At 42.8% G+C, this 21939-nt stretch overlaps 1 protein-coding gene across 3 annotated transcripts in view; it reads left to right on the plus strand.

Moving 5' to 3' along the window:
• The window catches only part of fmnl1a (formin-like 1a), a 294620-nt gene that overhangs the window by 186918 nt on the left and 85763 nt on the right, over positions 1–21939 (plus strand). For all 3 annotated transcript variants that reach the window (XM_048614675.1, XM_048614674.1, XM_048614676.1), the window contains 3 exons: positions 6098–6174; positions 7881–7974; positions 21494–21568. In XM_048614675.1, the coding sequence (XP_048470632.1) occupies positions 6098–6174; positions 7881–7974; positions 21494–21568 (246 nt within the window). The remainder of the gene's footprint in view (positions 1–6097; positions 6175–7880; positions 7975–21493; positions 21569–21939) is intronic.

A 21939-nucleotide genomic window follows, 5' to 3' on the forward strand; every position in this document is an offset into this window, starting at 1 on the left:
GGACACTAACTCACCAACAACAGACATGACCAATTCTCACTGGTCTCAATACTCAAAGACAAAGAAGAACATGAATTCGACTGGGACAACACATCGATATTAGCACAAGCCAAACAGAGGCTTGGCAGGGAATTCCTGGAGGCCTGGCATTCCAACCGGAAACTCCATCAACAAACACGTTGAACTGGACCCATATATAAACCACTGAAAAACAAAACCAGAAGTGATGCCAACCATCCCAGCAAAAACGAGGCATACAAGTAACAAGTGGGACAGAACACCAACACTTTACCAGAGGCGCACTGACGGTGTTACCTAGCTGGGTGACAAAATGTCTGCCCAGCTTGGCAAACAAGTCTTACTTGACATTAAGCAAAATACAATTTATTCAACTACTCTAGTTAAAATACAACAAAAGAAAGAAGGCGTTGGACTAACTTAACTCTATTGGAAAACAGAACAATAGTAACTATCACTAACTAACTTTTCCAATACAGTAACATTCATACAATATACAGTAAAAGCATACAGTAAATGCATGTTGGTGCATTGATTGCTACTTGTATGCACTGGTTCCTGGATGTTTGAATCTGGCAAGAGACGGAGCCAAAATGTGCTGCCAAATTATCAACGAAAAGTGCCTGTATCTACAGTGGTGTTTCTAACCACATGGGAGCCGCTTAGGAATAATTGGTGGCCCTTCCATTAAGCCTATAGGGTTGGGTATGTGGCATCATCCCTCTGTGTATAGCTCTTTGTACAGGTCTTGAATTTGTACATTGCTTGATGTCTTGTGAAATAAGAAAGGCCAGAAATGTAAATTGGGCATCTGGCTCACTACCAAACATTGTACACTGCTGCACAAAACCATAATCTAGCCAGGCATGTGCAGCATGCATCTGTCATAGGTATTGGTTAGTTCAGTTATGTGAATGGCTTGTTTGCATGCAGCGTGGTGCCAACTGTGTTAGTTCAGTTCCCACATCGGTTGAGATTACCATGAAGGATTGTTCTTTTCAATCTCTCCTCTTGTGTGAGGGGTGGTGACCCTGGGGTTAAACTACCATCTTTTTTTCTCTCTGTTGAGTGAGAGAGCAGACCTGTGGTCTGATGAGGTTAGTGTGACTTTATCTATTATCTTTCATCATTATTTCAGACAAGGCATTCCAAAATGTTTAAAATCATGAAACAAATGAGAGAGAGTCCAGTTTCTTCTAACCAGAAGACCAGAATTTACAAGTACCTCCGAATCTACAACTTTTCCTTGCCAACAGTTATGCTCTATCTGACCTCAGGAATTCCTGTTTACTGCTGTTACACTTAGTGGATGTAACAAGACAAGCCAAGTTAAACACAGCACATTATCCCAGTCCCCAGCTTCAGCCACAGAATAGGACATAGTGGATTACCTGGTCCAATGCCTGTGTTTGCGCAAAAACCTAGTTATGATTTACAGCGAGCAATTTGCAGGGAGTGAGGTCCCTAGGTTAAAGATTTCCTGATTTATAAATTGCAGATTGTAAAATAAAAACAATTCTGCTCCAGTTGTATTTTTTCAGGGATGAGGGTGTCACTGGTAAGATCAGCATTTATTGCCTGCCCCTAACTGCCCTTGAGAAGGTTACAGGAGAGCCACTGCAATCCATGTGGTCAACACATACTCACAGCGGAGTTAGTCAGCAGTTCGGGATTTGACTTGGTATCAGTGAACAGCTGGTGATAGCTCCAAGTCAGGATGACACGTGGTTTGGAAGGAAATTTGGATTGAATTGAATTGAATTAGCTTTATTGGCACATGCACTCAAATGAGTACAATGAAAAGTTTATAGTGGCCTCACTTACAGGGCCACCTTAGGTACAAAAGTGCAGATACTTCAGGTCAAATTCTTAAGAAATAAACAAAACAAATCCCGACCTGAAACGTCAGCTTTCCTGCTTCTCTGATGCTGCCTGGCCTGCTGTGTTCATCCAGCTCCACACCTTGTTATCTTAAATTAGAAAAGTGTGCAATCCTTGTTGAGGTTACAGATTTGGAAGGTGTTATTGAACAAGCCTTGGTGAGGTGCTGCAGTGCATCTTGTAGATTGTACTCACTGCTGTAACTGTGCCCAGATGGTGGCAGTGAATGCTGAAGGAAGTGGATGGAGGGCTGAATGAGCAGGCTGCACTGTACTGGATAGTTCAAGCCCCTTGATTATTTTTTGGAACTGCACTTATTGTATTATCTTTGCCGTGCAATGTCACATTTTGTGTCCAATTTCCAGCTCTTTGAACAGACGTTACTCCTGGCCCATTTCCCCTCTTCTGATTGGAGATTAGTTCTCAAAGATGCTGATTAGCTAAAAGAGGCCTGCTAACTTCACTCGAACACTTAACCAATCAGTAGCTCTGGGGACCAGAATCTCCTTTCCAATTAGTAAAAATGTTTTTTCGATTATTTATTCTCACCTCACTGAATTTCAATGCTAATTCTTGTCGTTTTTTTTGTGAAGCCCCTTACCCTGCCTCCCACAATCATTAACAGGCTGCACAATCCCACTGTTTGATATTTCTTCCCTAAAGCCCCACACGCCCCTTTTAAATCTTCAAAAATCTCACAAAATTTTTCATCAGCCTTTTGGTGACTGGGAATCTCTCCCCTCCTCCACAGCTCAGCATCTGTTCCATTTAGCTATTTTAAATCTTTGCTTCTCCCTATCCTAGGACTTGCTTGTATTGCTGAATAAATTTGTGGTGTTGGATGGCACCATTGATGAGATTAATTCAATACAGACAATGATTCAGAACCTGCAGTGAAAGAGGCAGCAATCAGATGCAGAACTGGAGCACTCCAACCTTCAAACAAAAGCGCTACCTGCTGTGAGATGTAGCCAGTGAAATGTGTTATTGGACTAAATCTTATTCATTTCAGTCAAAGCTTAAAAAAGGAAAGGTAATTATTGAATGTCAGACAGCGACGTGTGAGGAGCTAAGGCGCAAATCTTGATGATGTTTAATTGGCAGCATGTTCTACTTAATGCAGCGTTATCGAAGCTGGCAAATATTTGCCCTCTGGAGAGTTCAGATAGGATTTAGCAATTTCCAAACAGAGTAATTGTGCTGGAGCCGGAGATATGCTTCTGTGAGTTGGAACGAAACAATTAACACATTCCTGGCCTTTGCTGACTCTGGTTGATCGAAGATTTAAAATGCTGTGGAAGTTGCATAACGAACATGTGATTATTCCTCTCTCACTGTTTGCCTCTTCATTTTCATTCCAGAGGTAGGTGTGTCCATCTGTTGGATTACATAGAGCAGGACAAAAGAGCTCAATAGCTCCTTCCTGTTCCCAATCTAATTATAATTCACTTCATTTTAAATTCCAATTACATTTTTAGCCTGAATTTATTTGCATGTGTGATCATGCAGAACACTTGACCTCATGTAATTTGAACTGCTTCCAGCCTTTCATGGTCTTCATTTTGCTTTGTGAGTGTGTGACAGCACAAACACATACTGGTACACATGTGTAAGACCCTGTTTTGAACCTAAAAGTTCACTCTCAATCGTACATATCTGCTTGTGTTCACACCCATTCCTGTATGTGTACACACACATTAACACTCGTAACTCCATACAAATACAAGATCAGATACGCACATGCACATATGTCAAACCAAGAGACCTAGGTGTTCAGGTACATAATTCTTTGAAATTTGCATCACAGACAGTGTGGTTTAGCACACTTGTCTTCATTGCTCAGATCTTTGAGTATAGGATATCAGACAACATGTTGAGGTTGTACAGAACGTTGGTGAGGCCTCTTCTGGGGCACAGTGTGTAGTCCTAGTTATCCTATTATAGGAAGGATATTATTAAACTGGAGAGGATTCAGAAAAGATTTACCTGGATGTTGCCAGGAATAGAAGTTCTGAGATATAAAAATAGACTGGAAAGGCTGGGACTTTTTCCACTGGAGCATAGGAGGTTGAGGGTTGACTTTATTGAGATTTATAAAATCATTGAGGCCATAGATAAGGTGAATGATGGGGTATTTTCCCTAGGGCTGGGGAGTTCAAAACTAGTGGGCGTATTTTTAAGATGACAGGAGAAAGATATAGAAAGGACATGATGGGCAATTTCTTTAAACAGCGAGTGATTCATGTGTGGAAAGAACTGCCAGAGGAAGTGGTGTTTGCAGGTACAGTTACAACATTTAGAAGACATTTGGATAAATTCATGACTAGGAAAGGTTTGGTGGGATTTGGGCCAAGCGCAGGCAGGTGGGACTGGCTTGGTTTGGGAACATGGTCAGCGTGTACTGGTTAGACCGAAGGATCTGCATCCATGCTGCATGACAAATAACTGTTCTTGTACGTCTCCACTCATCACTTGTGCGCGCAACACGCACACATACACGTGCACACACACGGGCACACACATGCGCATACACACATGCACGCGCGCACACGCACACACACATACACACACTTTCACCTGCTCGTGTACACACTGAGTCAGAGTCATACAGCATGGAAACAGACCCTTCCTTCCAACCAGTCCGTGCCAAACATAATCCCAAATAGACTCGTCCCACCTGCCTGTTCCTGGCCCATAGCCCTCCAAATCTTTTCTATTCATGCACTTATCCAAATGTCTTTGAAACGTTGTAATTGTGCCCACATCCCCACTTCCTCAGGAAGTTAATTCCACACGCAAACCCACACTCTGTGTCAAAAATTTACTCCTCATGTCTTTTTTTAAATCTGTCTCCTCTCACCTTAAAAATGTGCCCCTTCTCTTGAAATCCCCCATGCTAGGCAAAAGACAACTACCATTAACCCTGTAATATCCCTCAAGATTTTATAAACTTCTGTAAGGTCAACCTCCTATGCTCCAGTGATAAAAGTCCCAGCCTATTCAGCCTTTCATCACTACATTTACCACATTGGAGTGTATCCACACATGCACCTACACAAATAGATGTGCACACTCAGTCACACTTTATTTACCTACACTTATTCATATATGTGTTCTTATTATGCATGTGTGTTCCACAAAACATTTTGATGCTAGTTTGGCTTCTGAGAGACCAGGAACCTGCCGGCATTTACTCGGTAAAACTGATTCACTTCCCCTGTATTCTGTACAAATTCACAGAAGTAGCCTTCCCCATCTTGACTGGACTTCTGATGCTGACTCTGAGGAACTACAGCAATGGGGGACTGAAATTAAAGGGATGTTATTGTCTGGGCCAAACTCCGGCAAGAGGGCAGAATTTTCCTAAGGAGCGGAAAACTGTAGACTCGAGTTATGTTATTCCTTTAGTCTGTACACTTCTCTTTTATAATGCCCATTACACGAGTTTCTAAGCAAGATTAGTTTGTAGTCATCAGACAGGACAGGGGACAATTAGATCAGAGTTTGGAGCTGTAATTAGCCTCCATTTTAATGTCAAAAGGCTCAGATTTAACCATGACAAATTTCTGGTGAACATGGGTCATGTGAGTACAAAGTCCAGAAAACCAGTTTCCACATTAAGGTGTACCATGAAGGCTGCTCTGTTGTCGGTCAGTTTCTTAGATCAGACCATTTTCAGTTAAACCAATTGCATGTGATAATGAGCAGCCTCATTTCAGATCCTGAATTTCTCGAAGTGGATCGGACCTCATGCCTGTACTATTCAGACTTTCCCAGAGTGAATGTAGCCAAGTAAGTCACCATTACTCATTAGAAAATCTCTGAATTATTTACCCTTTGGTGTGACAAAGGAAATAGGATCAGGAGTGGGCCATCTGGCCCATCGAGCCTGCTCCGTGACCCCAAGAGGAGCTAGAAAACTCAGGGTTACACAGCTAAATTAGGCCGTGATTAAATTCTATCCCTTTGCATTTGCATGTGAACATCTTTCCTCCTATGAAGTAAAAGGACAGTGACCCCTTTCTTTGTGTTCTATACACTCTCTTCTCCTTTCCTCATGCTAGTTGGTGTGTGGATCTTTTGAAGTATATTTCTGTTTTTATTTCAGTGTCCAGTGCTGCAACTGTTTTAATATTATTGATGTTAATAAACACTGTGAGTCAGCTCTTGCCATTCTCTGCTGTTTTTTTCTCTTTAGTCTGGATTCACCTTGGTGATGGAACATGAGCAGTGTGTGAATGAGATCACGCTCAGCCTCAACAATAAAAATGCAAGGTAAGACATCCAGGATAATGAGTATCAAGCAAGTTCTTAATCACAGAGATTTTAGCAGTGCCAGTTTAACTCTATTTAGCTACTGATTCACAGCCATTGTATTTCCAGGTGTTGCTTGGTGGACATCAGATGCGAGAATTTGGGCAATTTATTTAATTTTCCTCCTTAGTGGGGACTCTTGTAATGCAGTGATAGTGTCCCTGCTTCTGAGGCAGGAGATCAAGGCCCCATTCCTACCTGCTCCAGAACTGTGTCATCATATCACTGAATCAGGTTGGTTAGGGGAAAAAAAAATTCCTCCTAAATGCAGAGGCATTGGGATTAATTGTGTTGTAATAATGCAGCAGTTATTGCAATCCTGATGGAACCCAGAATCAAACCTAAAACCTATGTCCTTGTTATTAATTAATAGCATTCTGCAAGGAGTAGTTCAAGTCTCCTGTCCTTTGTTACCCTTTTGTATATGGGGACAAATGATATTCTCACCCATGGGCACAATTACAAAATCGTTTCACCTGGCAAAACAAACCAATGGTAAACCTAGATCCTGGCATCAGAAAGACATGATGCCATCTATGTGACTTGTCCCAAAGGTTGATAAAAATACCCGCTCCAACTCAGGAAACATGATACTGTTGAGGGCACATGCTTTATTTGGTTGGCAGTCCATCCACCACCTTAAACATAATTCCTTCACCAATAAAGTGCAATGGCTGCATCTCCAGGTTGTACGTCAGCAAAATTGCCAGGACATCATCTGCAGCAACTCCTAAATCTGCTCTGTCATGCATTTTCTGCAAACAGCTTTCCCTTTATTCGAGGGCCATGAGTTTCCGCGTGGGCAATCATGTGACTAAACAGGCTGATTTGCCGTGGGCAGACCTTTGGGTTCATCGACCAGGAGTTTCCACAAGGTAGCCATTGCCAGAGGTCAGGATTTGCTTCCTGTGCAGGTTAGGTGGATAGCCATGCTAAATTACCCTGTCGTGTCCAGGACTGAAAACAAAAAATGCTGGAAATCACAAAGGGTCAGGCTGCGTCCATGGAGAGAGGGCAAGCTAACGTTTTGAGTCTAGATGACTCTTCATCAGAGCTGATGTGAAGTGTACAGGGGACAGCATTTATGCAATGGTGTGGCGGTGGAGTGCAGGGGGAGAAAGGGTGCTGATAGTCCAGATAAAGTGATCGAAATGTGAGAATGGTAGAACAATGGTGTTTCTGACTGCCAAACAAAAAAGAACAGGCAGTCCCACTGGAGTTGGGGGAGAGGAGAGAGGACGTGGTGACATGGTTCCCACTAAGCTGTGCCCGTGCAGAGGAGCCTGGAAGGTATCACAATCAGGCTTTGTTTCATCTAAATACAGTGCAGCAATCACTCAAAAAAAGTGAAAAATGGACTATGTGTTGGAAAAGTTGCCAAAGCACAATAATTAATTTTAAATACGTTATTAACCAATGGCACTGTGGAGCTGATTTCATTAAATGTTGTTTCGCCGCCAATTTCTTTGTGAGAATAGATGTGGGTGATAAATGCCAGCCTTGCCAGGAATGCCCATGTCCCCAGAAAAAAAAACTTCTGAAAGCCCTCCGTTATCTCCTTTGTAACGTGTCTATCCTGCTACCTGTTGAGCAGACCACTGCAACAATCTGCTTGCTGTTTGATGGGACTGAATGTGAACTGAACATCTCATGTTTTCTTTGTGCAGGACAAAGGCACTGGTGTTGGAACTATTAGCCGCAGTGTGCTTGGTGCGAGGAGGGCATGACATCATCCTTTCAGCATTTGAGAACTTCAAAGAGGTAGCAAGCTTCACCATGCGTTTGCTGTAATGTGTGCTGAGTTGCCTGTGTGACTCAGATTTGTGAGATATTCACTAACTTAATTATCTAGCAGGATTGAACCTAATTCTAGGACCTGTAATTCTCAACCTTCTTATTGCGAGTGCTGCCCAGTATTCGAAGTCAGTTGGGCAGACTCCAAAACTCCTACAATCAGTTGTGAAAACTCATTTACGTACGTTTGGTATTGAAATATGTAGCACTGCTTCCCATAATCCAATGGGATCTTCTATGTCCACCTGAACAGACCAATGGTTTAATATCCCATTGAAAGAATAGGACCTCCAAAGGTGCTGATTCCTTCTATATCGCGCGATCATTGCTGATCATGTTGTGGAAGTCTTCGTAAAGAGATGGATTTCACCTTTTGAATTGTTGGAGGATGAACTGCAGGGATATGGGAATAGAGAGAGAAGGGAGCTGGTGTGTTGGGTTCCATGGAGCTAACTGGCTCTAAAGAGTGGTGCAGATTTAATTCCTGATGAACGTTTCTTTTCTGTGATTCATGCCCTGTGCTTCTTGACTAATAGCTGGCATCTGATTTTTAATCACGTTTCTGTAGTGTTGGCAAATTGCACGCAGCAAGTTTCCATAAAAAGCAGTGGGAGGAATGACAAATATTGCTTAAGAGATAAATATTGGCCAGGACACTAGGGAGAAAACTTCAGCTCCTTCTTAAGTTCCATGGAATCTTTTATATCCACTTGAATAGGTTTACCATCTCGTCCAGAGGAGGTGGTTTTGACTGCACTGTCTCGGTATTGCACTATCAAGCTCGTTTCAGTATGGCTGAGTAATTCTTTCCAAAGAGGTTTTTTTCACCATTAATTTGCTAATAGTGCTCCAGTGCAAAAACAGAAACCACGCTATCCCATTGCTGTTGCTACTGTGTACAAGTTATCCCCATTGCGTGTTTCAGTGCCTCCTGTCAAAGTTCTAGGTCATAGAGTCATACAGCACGGAAACAAACCCTTTATTCCAACCAGTCCATGCCGACCATAATCACAAACTAAACTCGTCCCACCTGCCTCAGCTTGGCCCATATTCCTCCAAACCTTTCCCATTCACGTACTTATCCAAATGCATCTTATACACTGTAACTCTACCCGTATTCATCACTTCCTCTGGAAGATCATTCCACACTTGAACCACTCGCTGTGTAAAAAAAGTTGGCCCTTATGTCCTTTTTAAATCTTTCTCCTCTCACCCTAAAAATAACAACATGACATCCTCACTCTAGGAAAATGACCCTTGTCATTCACCTTATCTATACTCCTAATGATTTTATAAACCTCTCTATGGTCACCCCTCAACCTTCTATGCTCCAGTGAAAAAAGTCCCAGCCTATCCAGCCTCTCCTTATAACCTGGTGTTACCGTTGATCAGAAGTTGAACTGGAATAACCATATAAATACCATAGAGAAGATCACTGTCTAGGAATACTGCAGCGAGCAACTCACTTCCTGACTCCCCAAAGCCTGTCACCATCTACATGGCACAAAAGCAGAAAGAGATGGAATACTTCCCTGGATAAGTGCAGCTCCAACAACACTGAAGAAAGCAACAGGATAAAGCAACAGTCCTTAATCACCGCCTCTTGCACCACTTAAACATTTATTCTCTATACCGCTGATGCACAGTGGCAGCAGTGTGTACCATCGGGATGGTGTATCCAACAACTTCACGAGGCTCCTTCAGCATTTTCCAAGCCTGCCACTTCTAGCACCGAGAAGGAGTGCCAGCAAATGCCTGGGAAAACCAAAGCAGCATATTCCCCTCCAAGCTGCTCACCATACCGATATAGACCTATACCGCTGTTACTTCACTGTTGTTGGGTCAAAATCGTGTTGCTCTGTCCCTCATGGCATTGTTGGTTTACCGACACCACATGGACTGTAGCAGTTCAGTAAGGCAGCTCACCACCACCTTCTCAAGGGCGGCTCAGTGGCTCAGTAGTTAGCACTGTTGCTTCACAGCACCAGGGAACTGGGTTCAATTCCACCCTTGGGAGACTGTGAGTGGAGTTTGCACATTCTCCCTGTGTCTGCAAGGGTTCCTACTAGGTCATCTGGTTTCCTCCCACAATCCAAAGACATGCAGATTAGGTGAATTGGCCACGGGAAATTATCCATAGTGTCCAGGGATGTGTGGTTTAGCCATGGGAAACATAGGGTTATAGGGATTGGGTGCTCTTCAGAGGATCGGTATGGGTTGAATGATCTGCTTCCACACTGTAGGGATTCTAATTAGGGATGGAGAATAAATGCTGACCCAGCTAATGATACCCACATCCTGTGAAAGAATTTAAAAATGTCTTTGGCTTGAATGAGTTTGTTTTCCCCCCACTGAAAATATTCCCAAGAGGATGTGTAAGGGATCTTTCTAGTGAATTGTGGACTTTTCATCTGTCTACATGCAATAATGTAAGATGTGTTTTGCTGTCTTGAAACTAGCCTGATAATGTTGGGGAGGGCAGATCGAAATGTACCAATATGCCCCATTTCTTTGTACAGGATTTGTGGGATTTAAAACATATGTATTAGCCTTTGTACATTCTGCCAGGGATTTCAATCTGTAGATGCCAAAAAAAGAAAGAATGCAAAAATGAAGCATAGATCTCTCAGGTCTTCTGGTGCCTATTGCGTATGGTTTCAGCTCATTAGTGGGTGCATTGCTTTTGCAGTCTCTGAGTTCCAGTTGCCCCCAGTGTAGTCAGTTAGTGGTTGGAATGATGAGCATCTAATCAGCTGTGGAGCTGGTGCATCAGCCATTACAATGTGCATTCCCATCCCTGTGCTGCGAGAGCTGACACAGGCCGACAGGTCACTCTGGCCTCTGACCTCAGGAATGAGCCTTCCGCCAACATTCGACATCTGCACGCGGTCCTGTTACGTTAAAATTTGTCACTATGAACAGGTAGGAATTCTGGGGAAGGGTTATACCCACAGTGCCCACAGCGAGGAAGACTGGTAATCGTCCAAACTGCTCTTCTGTACCTTCAAACGGATCTCCAGCCTGGATCAGTAGCAGACATTTGCACGTTTTTACAAGGTTTCCTTCTGGGCCTCTCGCTCATGCCTGCTACCAAGTGTGGATCTCCATCCAGCACTCCCTATGACACGGTGACTGTGTGGGAGCTTGGGTACAGAAGTTGCTGCAACCTCCGAACTGGCTGTGTTTGAAACGCCTTTTGGCAAATAAACAAACAGCTGGCACTTTTGCGAAAGGAAAAGTGAGTCTCTCTGGAGATCAGAGCTGCCTACAATCCATGAACAAACCTGCTCCTGGCCATTTCCCAGATAAACGAAATAGAATGTCTTGGTTGAGTGACACTGCTTTCACAATATCCCAATTCAGAGCTGCCACTTAATGACACTTACTGTTATACAGCATCAAATATCCACAAACTGCTTTAAATCCATAACTAGAGCTCACGGTGAGTACAATGACAGTTATTATTAGGTTCACCCAGATGCCATTTTCTATTTGGCAGTATTCTTTTTTTTAATTTCTGTATTTGTTATTGGAATGCAGATAAAATTGGTTATATTTGTTGACCATTCTTTACTTCCATTGAACTGAGTGACTTGCTTAGCCATTTAAAAGGGCAGTTTAGAATCAACTGCATCACTTTGGGTCTGTGAACCAAACCAGCAGATTTCCTACCCCAAAGGACATTATAAGATCATAAGATTTTGAAGCATAATTAGGCCATTCAGCCCATTGGGCCTGCTCTGCCATTCGATCATGTTTCTCAACCCCATTCTCCTACCTTCTCCCCATAACCCATGATCCCCTTACCAATTAAGAACCTATCCATCTCCGTCTTAAATACATTCAATAACGTGGCCTCTTCAGCATTCTGTGGCAATGAGTTCCACAGATTCACCATGTTATGGACCAGACCAGACCCCCTCAAAATATTTCAACAAGATAGCCAAGACCCCAACTTTTCCTTATTTTTAAAGGCATATATGAAGTGCTGTGTTCCAGATGCAATGCAACTGGTCAAACTACTCAATGTTAAGCAAAACACAATTTATTTAAACGCTACAGTTAAAATACAAACAAAAGAAAGAAAACTTAGAATAACAGCTCTATTCGAAAACGTAACTGAATAATAGATGCAGTAACTATCACCAGTTAACTTTTCCAATGTAGTAACATCCCATTAACACAACCTTTGGAGAAAAGGAAAATTCAGAAAAATAGATTTGTCTCACAGGTAACCCAGCAGCAGAGAGAAACCCCAGCTTCTAGCTATAACCGAGAGAGGGAAAACATCGCTTCTACTTTTTCAAGTCGACAGCTGCAACTGCTTAAAGCGAAGCTTAAAGCTAAATGAAAACTAGAAAGCCTGGTCTGTGAGCGCTGGCCACACCCAGCCAGGCTGCCTCCATTGTTCCAACTTTTAACAGAAAAACACAAAGTTCCTAACATCTCTCCTCACAAGATGTTTACTCTAGTGGTTTTGGTAGATTGCTCGGCACGTCCGCCTTACAACCTGTCTTCAAAAAAAAAGGGACAAAATATCCTCTTAGAGCCACAGCATCATCACAACCACCCTCTGGCTGAAAAGGTCCTCCTCATCTCAGTTCTAAAGATTTATCCCTTTACTCTGAGTCTGTGTCCTTGGGTCCTAATCTCTCCTGCTGTGGAAACATCTTCTCCACATCTACTCTATCCAGATCTCTATAAATTTCAGTCAGATCCCTCCTCATCCTTCTAAACTCCACAGAGTACAGACCCAGAGTCTTCAACCGTGCTCATATGGCAAACCCTTCAGCCGCTCCTCTAGACCCCTTCCAAGGCCAGTACATCCTTCCTTAGATATGGGGCTCAAAACAGCTCACCACGTCCCAAATGCGGTCTGCCAGAGCCGTGTACAGTATCAGCAGTACATCTCTGCTCTTTGATTCTAGCCCTGTTGAAAGTAATGCGCTAATATTGCATCCTCAGTGACCTGCCTCGAATGTGGGGGATCAAGGGCACGGCTCGTGTGTGGAGGATGATGATTTGATGACCAGGGCCTGGGGCTGGAGTCCCAGGTACACAGTGATGGAGTTGGGTGCTGGGGAGTTGCACTGTTCAGGCCTGCACTTGAAAGTTGAATGCCTGGGTGAGGTGTAGAGCACTGAAACAGCCTGTTGCTTCCACCCTAAAGGGAGCATGCACTTTCAGATGACTAGAGAGACTGGGGCACTTTATAGAAGTCACAGACTGAGTTTGATGAATCAACAACACAAACACACAGGAAGTGACCCCACCTCTTCTCAATAGGCTGTCCCATTCTCTCCCAGAAACACTCAGCAAGAAGGGATTGCTGTTATAATTTGAGATGGAGGAATGGGTATTGTAATTCAAGATGGAACGATGGCTGTTACAAGTCAGTTCATCTCTTTTTTTCTTGAGCCTTCCATTCAGAAGTGTGCACTCAGTTGAAAAAGCCATTGATGATCTCGTCTGCTGTCTATATCTGTCAATCTGTTTCAGATTATAAAAGGTGTCTGAAAACAATTCTGGAGTTTTTACTAATTCCTCAGGCTCCTCACATCAGGTGTCTGACTAAATGCAGCAAACCTCTGCCAAGTTTCCATAAATCTGTGATGCCAGAAAACTATAATGACCAAAATCTCCTGGCTCTGACAGTGATATCACGATTGCCACTGTGCTCTGCATGGCTTCAATGTTGCCAGCTGATATGATTCCCAGTGTATCCAGCATCAATGTGTTACTGCACTTGTCAGAAATTCCTCTACAATAATCCATTTATGTTAAATGAGTGAACAAAGAGTGAACATAGTAACTTTATTTTGACCTGCTACCTATTTTATAAAGTGCTGAGTTTACTGAGTGTCCACCAAACTCCACATTGTCCTGCATCCTCACATTTAGGAATCAAAGTACATTGCACCAACCTAACTTTCCATAAACCTGCCCCTATGCCCTCCCCTCCCCATCCCTCACTTGCCCAACCTGCTATGATCTACCTGCTCTCGAAATCCAATCCTGGCATTATGGAATATCTATTCCCCTATTCCCCCATTATTCACATCTTATTCCCTTCTCCGTCTTACTCCCTTTGTCCTACCCTCTCCCACCTTGGCTTTATTCCCTTGACTGTTCACATGCCGTTTTCTCCAGTCATCTAATTATTGAACAGGAATGTTGGTGTCCTGCAGCTAAACATATTTGTAAGAGTTATTAATTACACAGCAAATGTAAAGGGAGTTGTGCTTGATGACTGTGTTGGAAATGCTTGAGGCTGACAGAATAGGACTTATTCCAAACCTAGATCATGTTTCTTCTTTCTAAGCAAAAGAAATCTATACAAAACCCGATACACAGAAAATGTTGTGGTTTGTGATGACTCAGGCATTCCTAGAGAGATTGATAGCTTTATCTTTTTTTTCTGTTACTGTGATTGATAATACAACACAGTTGCATAGTAGCTTAGTCAAGGAGCTGTGAACATAAAAAATCTGTTTCGCTGTATTTTCTCATACGATAAATCAAGTTCATCTTCGCCTAATTTGAACAATGTAAATCTGTCCAACACTTCATTCTAAGTGCTTCAGTTCCTCTGTTATTTACAGTAAAGCACCTGTCATTTTGCTAGTTTGTTTTAGGCTGTGATATTGGGTGTTTCACATTAATAACAATATAGACACTGATGAGGAAAGCCATTTAACTCATCTTAGTTCATCTGTTCAGAAAAGTTCTTCAATCCTTTTCACCTACCAATTTTCCGAACTGATTCCTGGGTTTTTGCAAACACTTGGTCCATTTTCTTGCTCATTCACAGGATAGTGGGTCACTTGATAGACCAGCTTGTATTACCCATCCCTAATTGCCCTTGAGAAGGGATGGTGATACCATTGAATGTTAAGGGTGATGGTTCAATTCTCTCTTGTTGGAGATGGTCATTGCTTAGCAAGGACTTGTAATCAATATTACTGACCACTTGTCAGCCCAAGCCTGAACATTGTTCAGGTCTTGTTGCATTTGGACACAGAGTGCTTCAGCATCGCAGAAGTCATGAATCATGCTGAACGTTGTGCAATCATCGGCAAACATCCCCACCTCTGACCTTATGATGGAGGGAAGGTCATTGATGAAGCAGCTGAAGATGGTTGGGCTGAGGACACTACCCTGAGGAACTCCTGCAGAGATATCCTAGGGCTGAGATGACTGACCTCCAACATCCACAACTATCTTACTTTGTGCTAGGCATGACTCCGACCAGTGGCGAGTTTTCCCCTGATTTCCATAGTTTTGCTAGGACTCCTTAATGCCAAACTAGGGCAATTACTGCCTTAATATTAAGGGGAGTCGCTCTCCCTTCACCTCATGAGTTGAGCACTTTTGTCCGTGTTTGAACCAAGGCTGTAATGAGGTCAGGAGCTGAGTGACCCTGGCGCAACACAAATTGGACGTCACTGAGCAGGTTATTGCTGAGCAGGTGCTATTTGATAGCACTGTTACTGACACCTTCCATCACTTTCCTGATGATCGAGAGGAGACTGATGGGGCACTCATTGGCCGGGTTGGATTTGTCCAGCTTTTTACATATACGACATGGGTCTAGGCCCGAAACATCAGCTTTCCTGCTCCTCTGATGCTGCTTGGCCTGCTGTGTTCATCCAGCTCTACATCTTTGTTGTCTCAAGTTTTCACATGGTCAGGTAGATGCCAGTGTTGTAACTGTACTGGAACAGCTTGGCTAGGGGAGCAGCAAGTTCTGGAGCACAAGTTTTCAGTACTATTGCCGGAATGTTGTCAGGGTCCGTAGCCTTTGAGGTATCAAGTGCTTCAGACTCATTTCAGTTATCATATAGAGTGAATTGAATTGGCTGAGAACTGGTGTCTGTGATGTTGGCGACTGCAGAAGGGGACCGGGATGGATCATCCACTTTGCACTTCTGGCTTAGGATGCTTTCAACTGCTTTGTCTGTTTGCACTGATGTGCTGAGCTCACCCATTATTGAGGCTGGGGATATTCATGAAGCCTTCACTTCCAGAGAATTAATTGTCCACCACCATTCATAACTGTTTGAGGCAGGACCGCAAAGCTTAGGTCAGATCCAGTGATTGGGAATCACTTAGCTCCGTCTATCACTATAGATTCCTCACTTGACCTCTTGAAGGAGCAGGGGTTTAACATGCTGTAACTCCTGCTGCTGGGGAATATTTCCAATTGAATTCACAAGGCAGATCCAACAGCAATGGCTAGCTTCAACTGCATACTTATTAGCACATGTTCCCTTTTTCATGACCGTATGTAGTGTATTGGAAATTAGATATAGCATATTTCCAGTTAGTGAATTAGAAAATGGGTAAAAGGCATTGCGGTTGATCCTGTGATCTCAATTTAATTTTTTGCATGAGGTGTGACTTTTAACTTTGTATGTACATTAGTGAAGGAAAAGATTAAAAAGTCACTTAGAAAATACTGATAACCCAGTGTGGAGCTGGAAGAACACAGCAAGCCAGGCAGCATTAAAGGACCAGGAAAGCTGATGTTTCGGGTCGGGATCTCTCTCCATTTCTGAAGAAGGGTCCTGACCTGAAACGTTAGCTTTCCTGCTCCTTTAATGCTGCCTGGCCTGTTGTGTTCCTCCAGCTCCACACTGTGTTATCTCAGACTCCAGCATTGGCCGTTCTTACTATCTCTTAGAAAATACTGGTAGGTTTGGGCAGTGTCGACACAGATTCATGAGGGGAAATCCTATTTGACAAACCTTGTAGAGTTTTTTGAGAAGATAACTAGCAGAATATATGGGGTGGGAGAGCTGGTGGAAACCAATGGATGTGGTTATTTGAATTTTCAGAAAGCTTCCATTGAGGTCCCATGCAAGAGTCTAGAAATAAAATCGATGCACATGGGATTGAGGGTAACATAGCGGCACAATGGAGAACTGGTTAACAGACCCGAAACAGAGAATAGGAATAAATGGTCCTTCTCGAGGTGGCAGTCTGTGACAAGTGGGCATAGCACAGATCAGTGCTTGGATCAATAACTCACATGTGAGAACTGAATGTTTGCTGATGACTCAAAACTAGGTGGAAATAGGAGTTGTAAGGAGGAGGCCAAGAGGCTTCAATGGATATAGACAGGCTAAATGAGTGGGCAAGTTCACAGGAGATGAAATATAGTGCGGATAAATGTGAAGTTTTGCATTTTGGTACGAAAAACAGAAATGCGGGGTATTTTCTTAAATGGTGAGAGATTTGGTAAGTTTCTGAACCAAAAGGGCCTGGTTGTCCTTGTTCATAAGTCACTGACAGCTAACATGTGGATCCGGCAAATAATTAAGAATGCAAGTTGTATTTTGTCCTTTATTGGAAAAGGATTTGAGAACAAGAGTAGTGAGGTCTTGCTGCAATTGTATAGAACGTTGTTGAGGCTGCACCTGAAGTATTTGGTCTCCAACTTTGGTCTCCTTACCTAAAGAAGAACATACTTGCCATAGAGTAAGTGCAACAAGGTCTCCTGAGATGGTGTGATTGTCCCACAAGGAGACAGTGAAGGGAGTTCCCTGGATTAAAAGAATACAACATGACCTTGTTGAAATATGTAAAAATATTACAGGGCATGAGAGGATCGATGCACTCAGGACATCTCTCCTGCCTGGGGAATGCTGAAATGAGGAGAAATTTCTTCATTTACAGGATAGTGAACCTTTGAAATGTTCTACCCCAGAGGGCTGCAGAGACTTAGTCACTGAGTATATTCAGGACAGAGATCAATAGATTTCTCAATATTAAAGATATGGCATCAAGAATTATGGTATCAAGATGGAAGATCAGCCATGATCTAGTTGAACTGTAGAAAAGGCTCAGGGGGATGAATGGCCCACTCCTACTCCTATTTCCCTTGTTCTCTGTGCCTAGGCAGGAAAGCCAACTCAACAAGATGCAGAGCTGGATGAACACAGCAGGCCAAGCAGCATCACAGGAACAGGAAAGCTGACGTTTCGGGTCGAGACCCTTCATCAGAAATCTGCTCCTATGATGCTGCTTGGCCTGCTGTGTTCATCCGGCTCTGCACCTTGTTGTCTCAGATTCTCCAGCATCTGCAGTTCCTACTATCTCAGGAAAGCCAAGTGTTTTTTTGATTGTTGTAAGTGCTTTGTTTCCTTCATCACTGAAAGAAGCGGATGTTCAACAAATAAATGTACATGCGCCTGTATTGTGGGTAGAAGAATGAGAGCAGGGAGTGAAGGCATGGAAATACCTTGGAAATACCAACAGCTTGTCAGTGATTGCTACGCTTATTAACAACAAACAACAGTGCCCTCCACAGGCAGCTCTTTGTAAAAACTGTTTTCCATCTGTGCCCAGCATCTCTGGAACAGTGGCCCCTCATTTGTAAGTCCTCATTATGAAGGGTATGCAAGGGAACTTGTTAAAAATGGATTAGCTATAGTAAATAATGGTGCCTAGAGGCATAATGAGTCTGAAGGTATATCAGTGCCAAGCTCTTCATTAGCTCAGTCATTGTTCAGCTTGTCCGAGTTAAACGGATACTTTCATATTTATTGCTATCATTAGAATTATAACTCCACTGGTTGACTGGGTAAAATAGAAAATATTACTGAATTCACCACCTTCAGAAGAATAACATGGAATGTACAGGAAAGAGGAGGGGGAGAGAGGACAAGGCCTAATCTGTGCTTTAGGCGTCAAAATTTAGTGACTAGCACTGCTGTGATGTTTTATTGTGCTAAATTTATAAATGCACAGTGTTGTTTAAGGCAGTGACTGGAATATTCAAAGGGAGATTCAGCCAAATCTCACAACCTGCTCCCATGTTGTGTGGTACACAATGGTTGTCTAAATCTGAAAAGTAATTCCTTGTGTTAGTTATCTCTTTAACATCTCTTCCTCCTCATCCAACCAGCTGACGATGGGCAATGATGAGTGGTCAGTAGCAGTGCCATTCTGTGCTGACCAACAGCTGTACCATGTGTCTACCACCTACCCCCTGCTCAAATTCCACATTGTAGCAGGAGAGGTCCTCCACAGTCTGACTTCATTTCAAAGCTGTACTCTGGACATAACAGGAATGAGTGATAATCCTTCGGAATATGTTAAAGCAACAAATTGTAACAAAACAGTTATAAATGATTATATAAGTGACACCATAACATATAAATAACTAAGAAGAAAGAACGAAAGATAATTTTATTCAAAGGGAAGAAAGCAGGAATATATATCAGAAAAAACACAATTTTATTCGAACACAGACATTAAACCCAATTGGTCCGCCCATAATCCAAAATGGTAAAGTAACCCCGAATTAGTCAAGTATCCAAACTGGTAAAAAGAATCTGTAACATATGCGCGCTAAGTCTCCGAAAAGGTTTTAAATGGAAGGAACCTCCACTCAGTCACTTCATCAATGTTGTTTCACTATTTAGTCTTCAGTGGTTGACTGTTGACCACTTGGTGGCTGCAGCAGTGAATTCTGGGAGCAGTGTGCCTTCAGGCCGACTTCCATTCCAGCCTTTCAGGTTTTCAAAGTGAAATATCTGAACTTAGCTAAACCTGCTTGCTCTGCATAAACTCAGGCTGTTGACTCACTGAGGAACGGGAATAATTATTCCTAAATTACCTCACCATCATCCTTCATAATAGAACATAGAACATAGAACATTACAGCACAGTACAGGCCCTTCGGCCCTCGATGTTGTGCCGACCTGTGAAACCAATCTGAAGCCCATCTAACCTAAACTATTCCATTATCATCCATATGTTTATCCAATGACCATTTAAATGCCCTTAAAGTTGGCGAGTCTACTATTTTTGCAGGCAGGGCATTCCACGCCCTTACTACTCTCCGAGTAAAGAACCTACCTCTGACATCTGTCCTATATCTATCACCCCTCAATTTAAAGCTATGTCCCCTTGTGCTAGCCATCACCATCTGAGGAAAAAGGCTCCCACTGTCCACCCTATCTAATAACTATCATATCTCCTCAAACTTCTCTTCCTAAGGCAAAAAGTTTTGCATTTTTGACACTGAAAGCCTGTTAGGTCTTTTGTATTAAGCAGCTTTAGTTATAACAGCTTCAACAGAGGTTCTTGTAAAATGGTATTGAAGGGAGCTCCGTGTGGAGGATGTTTGGAGCCAAAGGAAGGAGGAATTAATGTATGAGTGTTACCCTGTACATGGCTATCTCATCATCAGGGTTTGCACTTCTGCTTTAACTGATGCTCTCAGTTCCTGTTCTGCTTAATGCAGGTGCACAGAAAGCCGACGGCTGTAAAAAACTTCCGCACACATTAGACTCAAGAGTTGAACCACTCACCAACTCTCCACTGATTCACCCGAAATATACAGTGGGCTGAATTAACGGTTTCATTTAAGATTTGCTTTGTAGTTATTCCCTCTTTTTCACAAATTATTAATATCCCTGAAATTTGTGCAGTGTACCAGTGTGCTAGAATGAGGAAGCGATGTTTTTAGTAAAAGCCTAGTACCTCGAAAGCCTTTAATAAATCAATGACACCTTTCTTTTGTTTTATTCATTCATGGGATGAGGGCATCGCTGGCTAGGCAGCATTTACTGCCCATCCCAGAGGGAAGTTTGGAGTCAACCACATTGCTGTGGGTCTGGAGTCACATGTAGACTAGACTAAGTAAAGATGGCAGTTTCCTTTCCTAAAAGACATTAGTGAACCTGATGGGTTTTTTCCTGCCAATCGACAAGGGTTTTATTAGACTCTTAATTCCAGATTTTCTTATTGAGTTCCAATTCCACCATGTGCCATGGCAGGATTTGAATCCAGGCCCCCAGAAGACTACTTGGGCCTCTGGATTAACAGTCCTGCAATACTATTAGGCCATTGCCTCCCCTGTCAATGTCGAAGTCAACAAATACAGAAAATTCAGGAATAAAGAGACATGAAAATATCTATTTGATTAATTTGGGATATGCTACTGGGGGGAAAGTGCTGAGATCAAGATGTTTGTCCCATGTATATATTAAACAAGAGTGACTGCACTTCGAAACTGATCCATTGGATGTAAAGTCACTTGGAACATCCTGTGGATGCTATGTAAATATAAATACTAACTCATTGAGTTCTTGCAGAGTGTGCAAGGAGGTGAGGAAGGGGTGTTTGAGGCAGCTCTCCATGTACTTTGGTGAGATTCAGCTTGATGGGCCAAATGGCTGCCACTCATTCCAGAGAACCTCCCGGAACTGAAGGTCTGTGTCATCTCTTGAGGAAATAATTTCCACTCCCCTGCATTTTAACTATAATCTCGATTCCTCGTTCGTTTTGATATATTTATCCAACTCTGTTTTGCAAGTTGCATTGCGGAATGTAACCACTGGCTGCACGAAAAATATTCTCCTCGTCTATAAACCCAGAGCAACCCATGTTGACAAGTTACTGAAGTATGATTGTAATTGTGAGTGAGGGGACTGTTACAGTAACGACTTTACTGACTCTCGCTGTGTTCCCCCAGGTCTGCGGAGAGAAGGTGCGATTCGAGAAACTGATGGAGTATTTCCGAAATGAGGACAACAATATTGACTTCATGGTATGAGAGATTGGGTTGGAACTTCTCAGCAGCCAGTACAGGCTCTGATCTATAATCACAGGAGGTGACTCCTATATTATTGAATGTTGAGGCTAGTTCTGCAGGCACCTATGTCCCCAGTTAACTGGAGCCAGCCCTGCTGACCCGTGCATACTCACCCCAAACATACTGAGCACACACGCTCTCTGATTGTACTAAAAACCTGTGTACTCGTTCTACTCACACTAGGAGCTGCACACTGACCCAGATCATTCGAGCAACATGCACACTGACCCAAATCACACTCGGAGCCTACAGATTTACATTGTTCACACTAGGAAACAGCACACTGACCCAGATCACACTAGGAGCCTACACACTGACCCAGATCA

The sequence above is a fragment of the Rhincodon typus genome, chromosome 30, assembly GCF_021869965.1.
Source record: "Rhincodon typus isolate 14 chromosome 30, sRhiTyp1.1, whole genome shotgun sequence".
NCBI lineage: Eukaryota > Metazoa > Chordata > Chondrichthyes > Orectolobiformes > Rhincodontidae > Rhincodon > Rhincodon typus.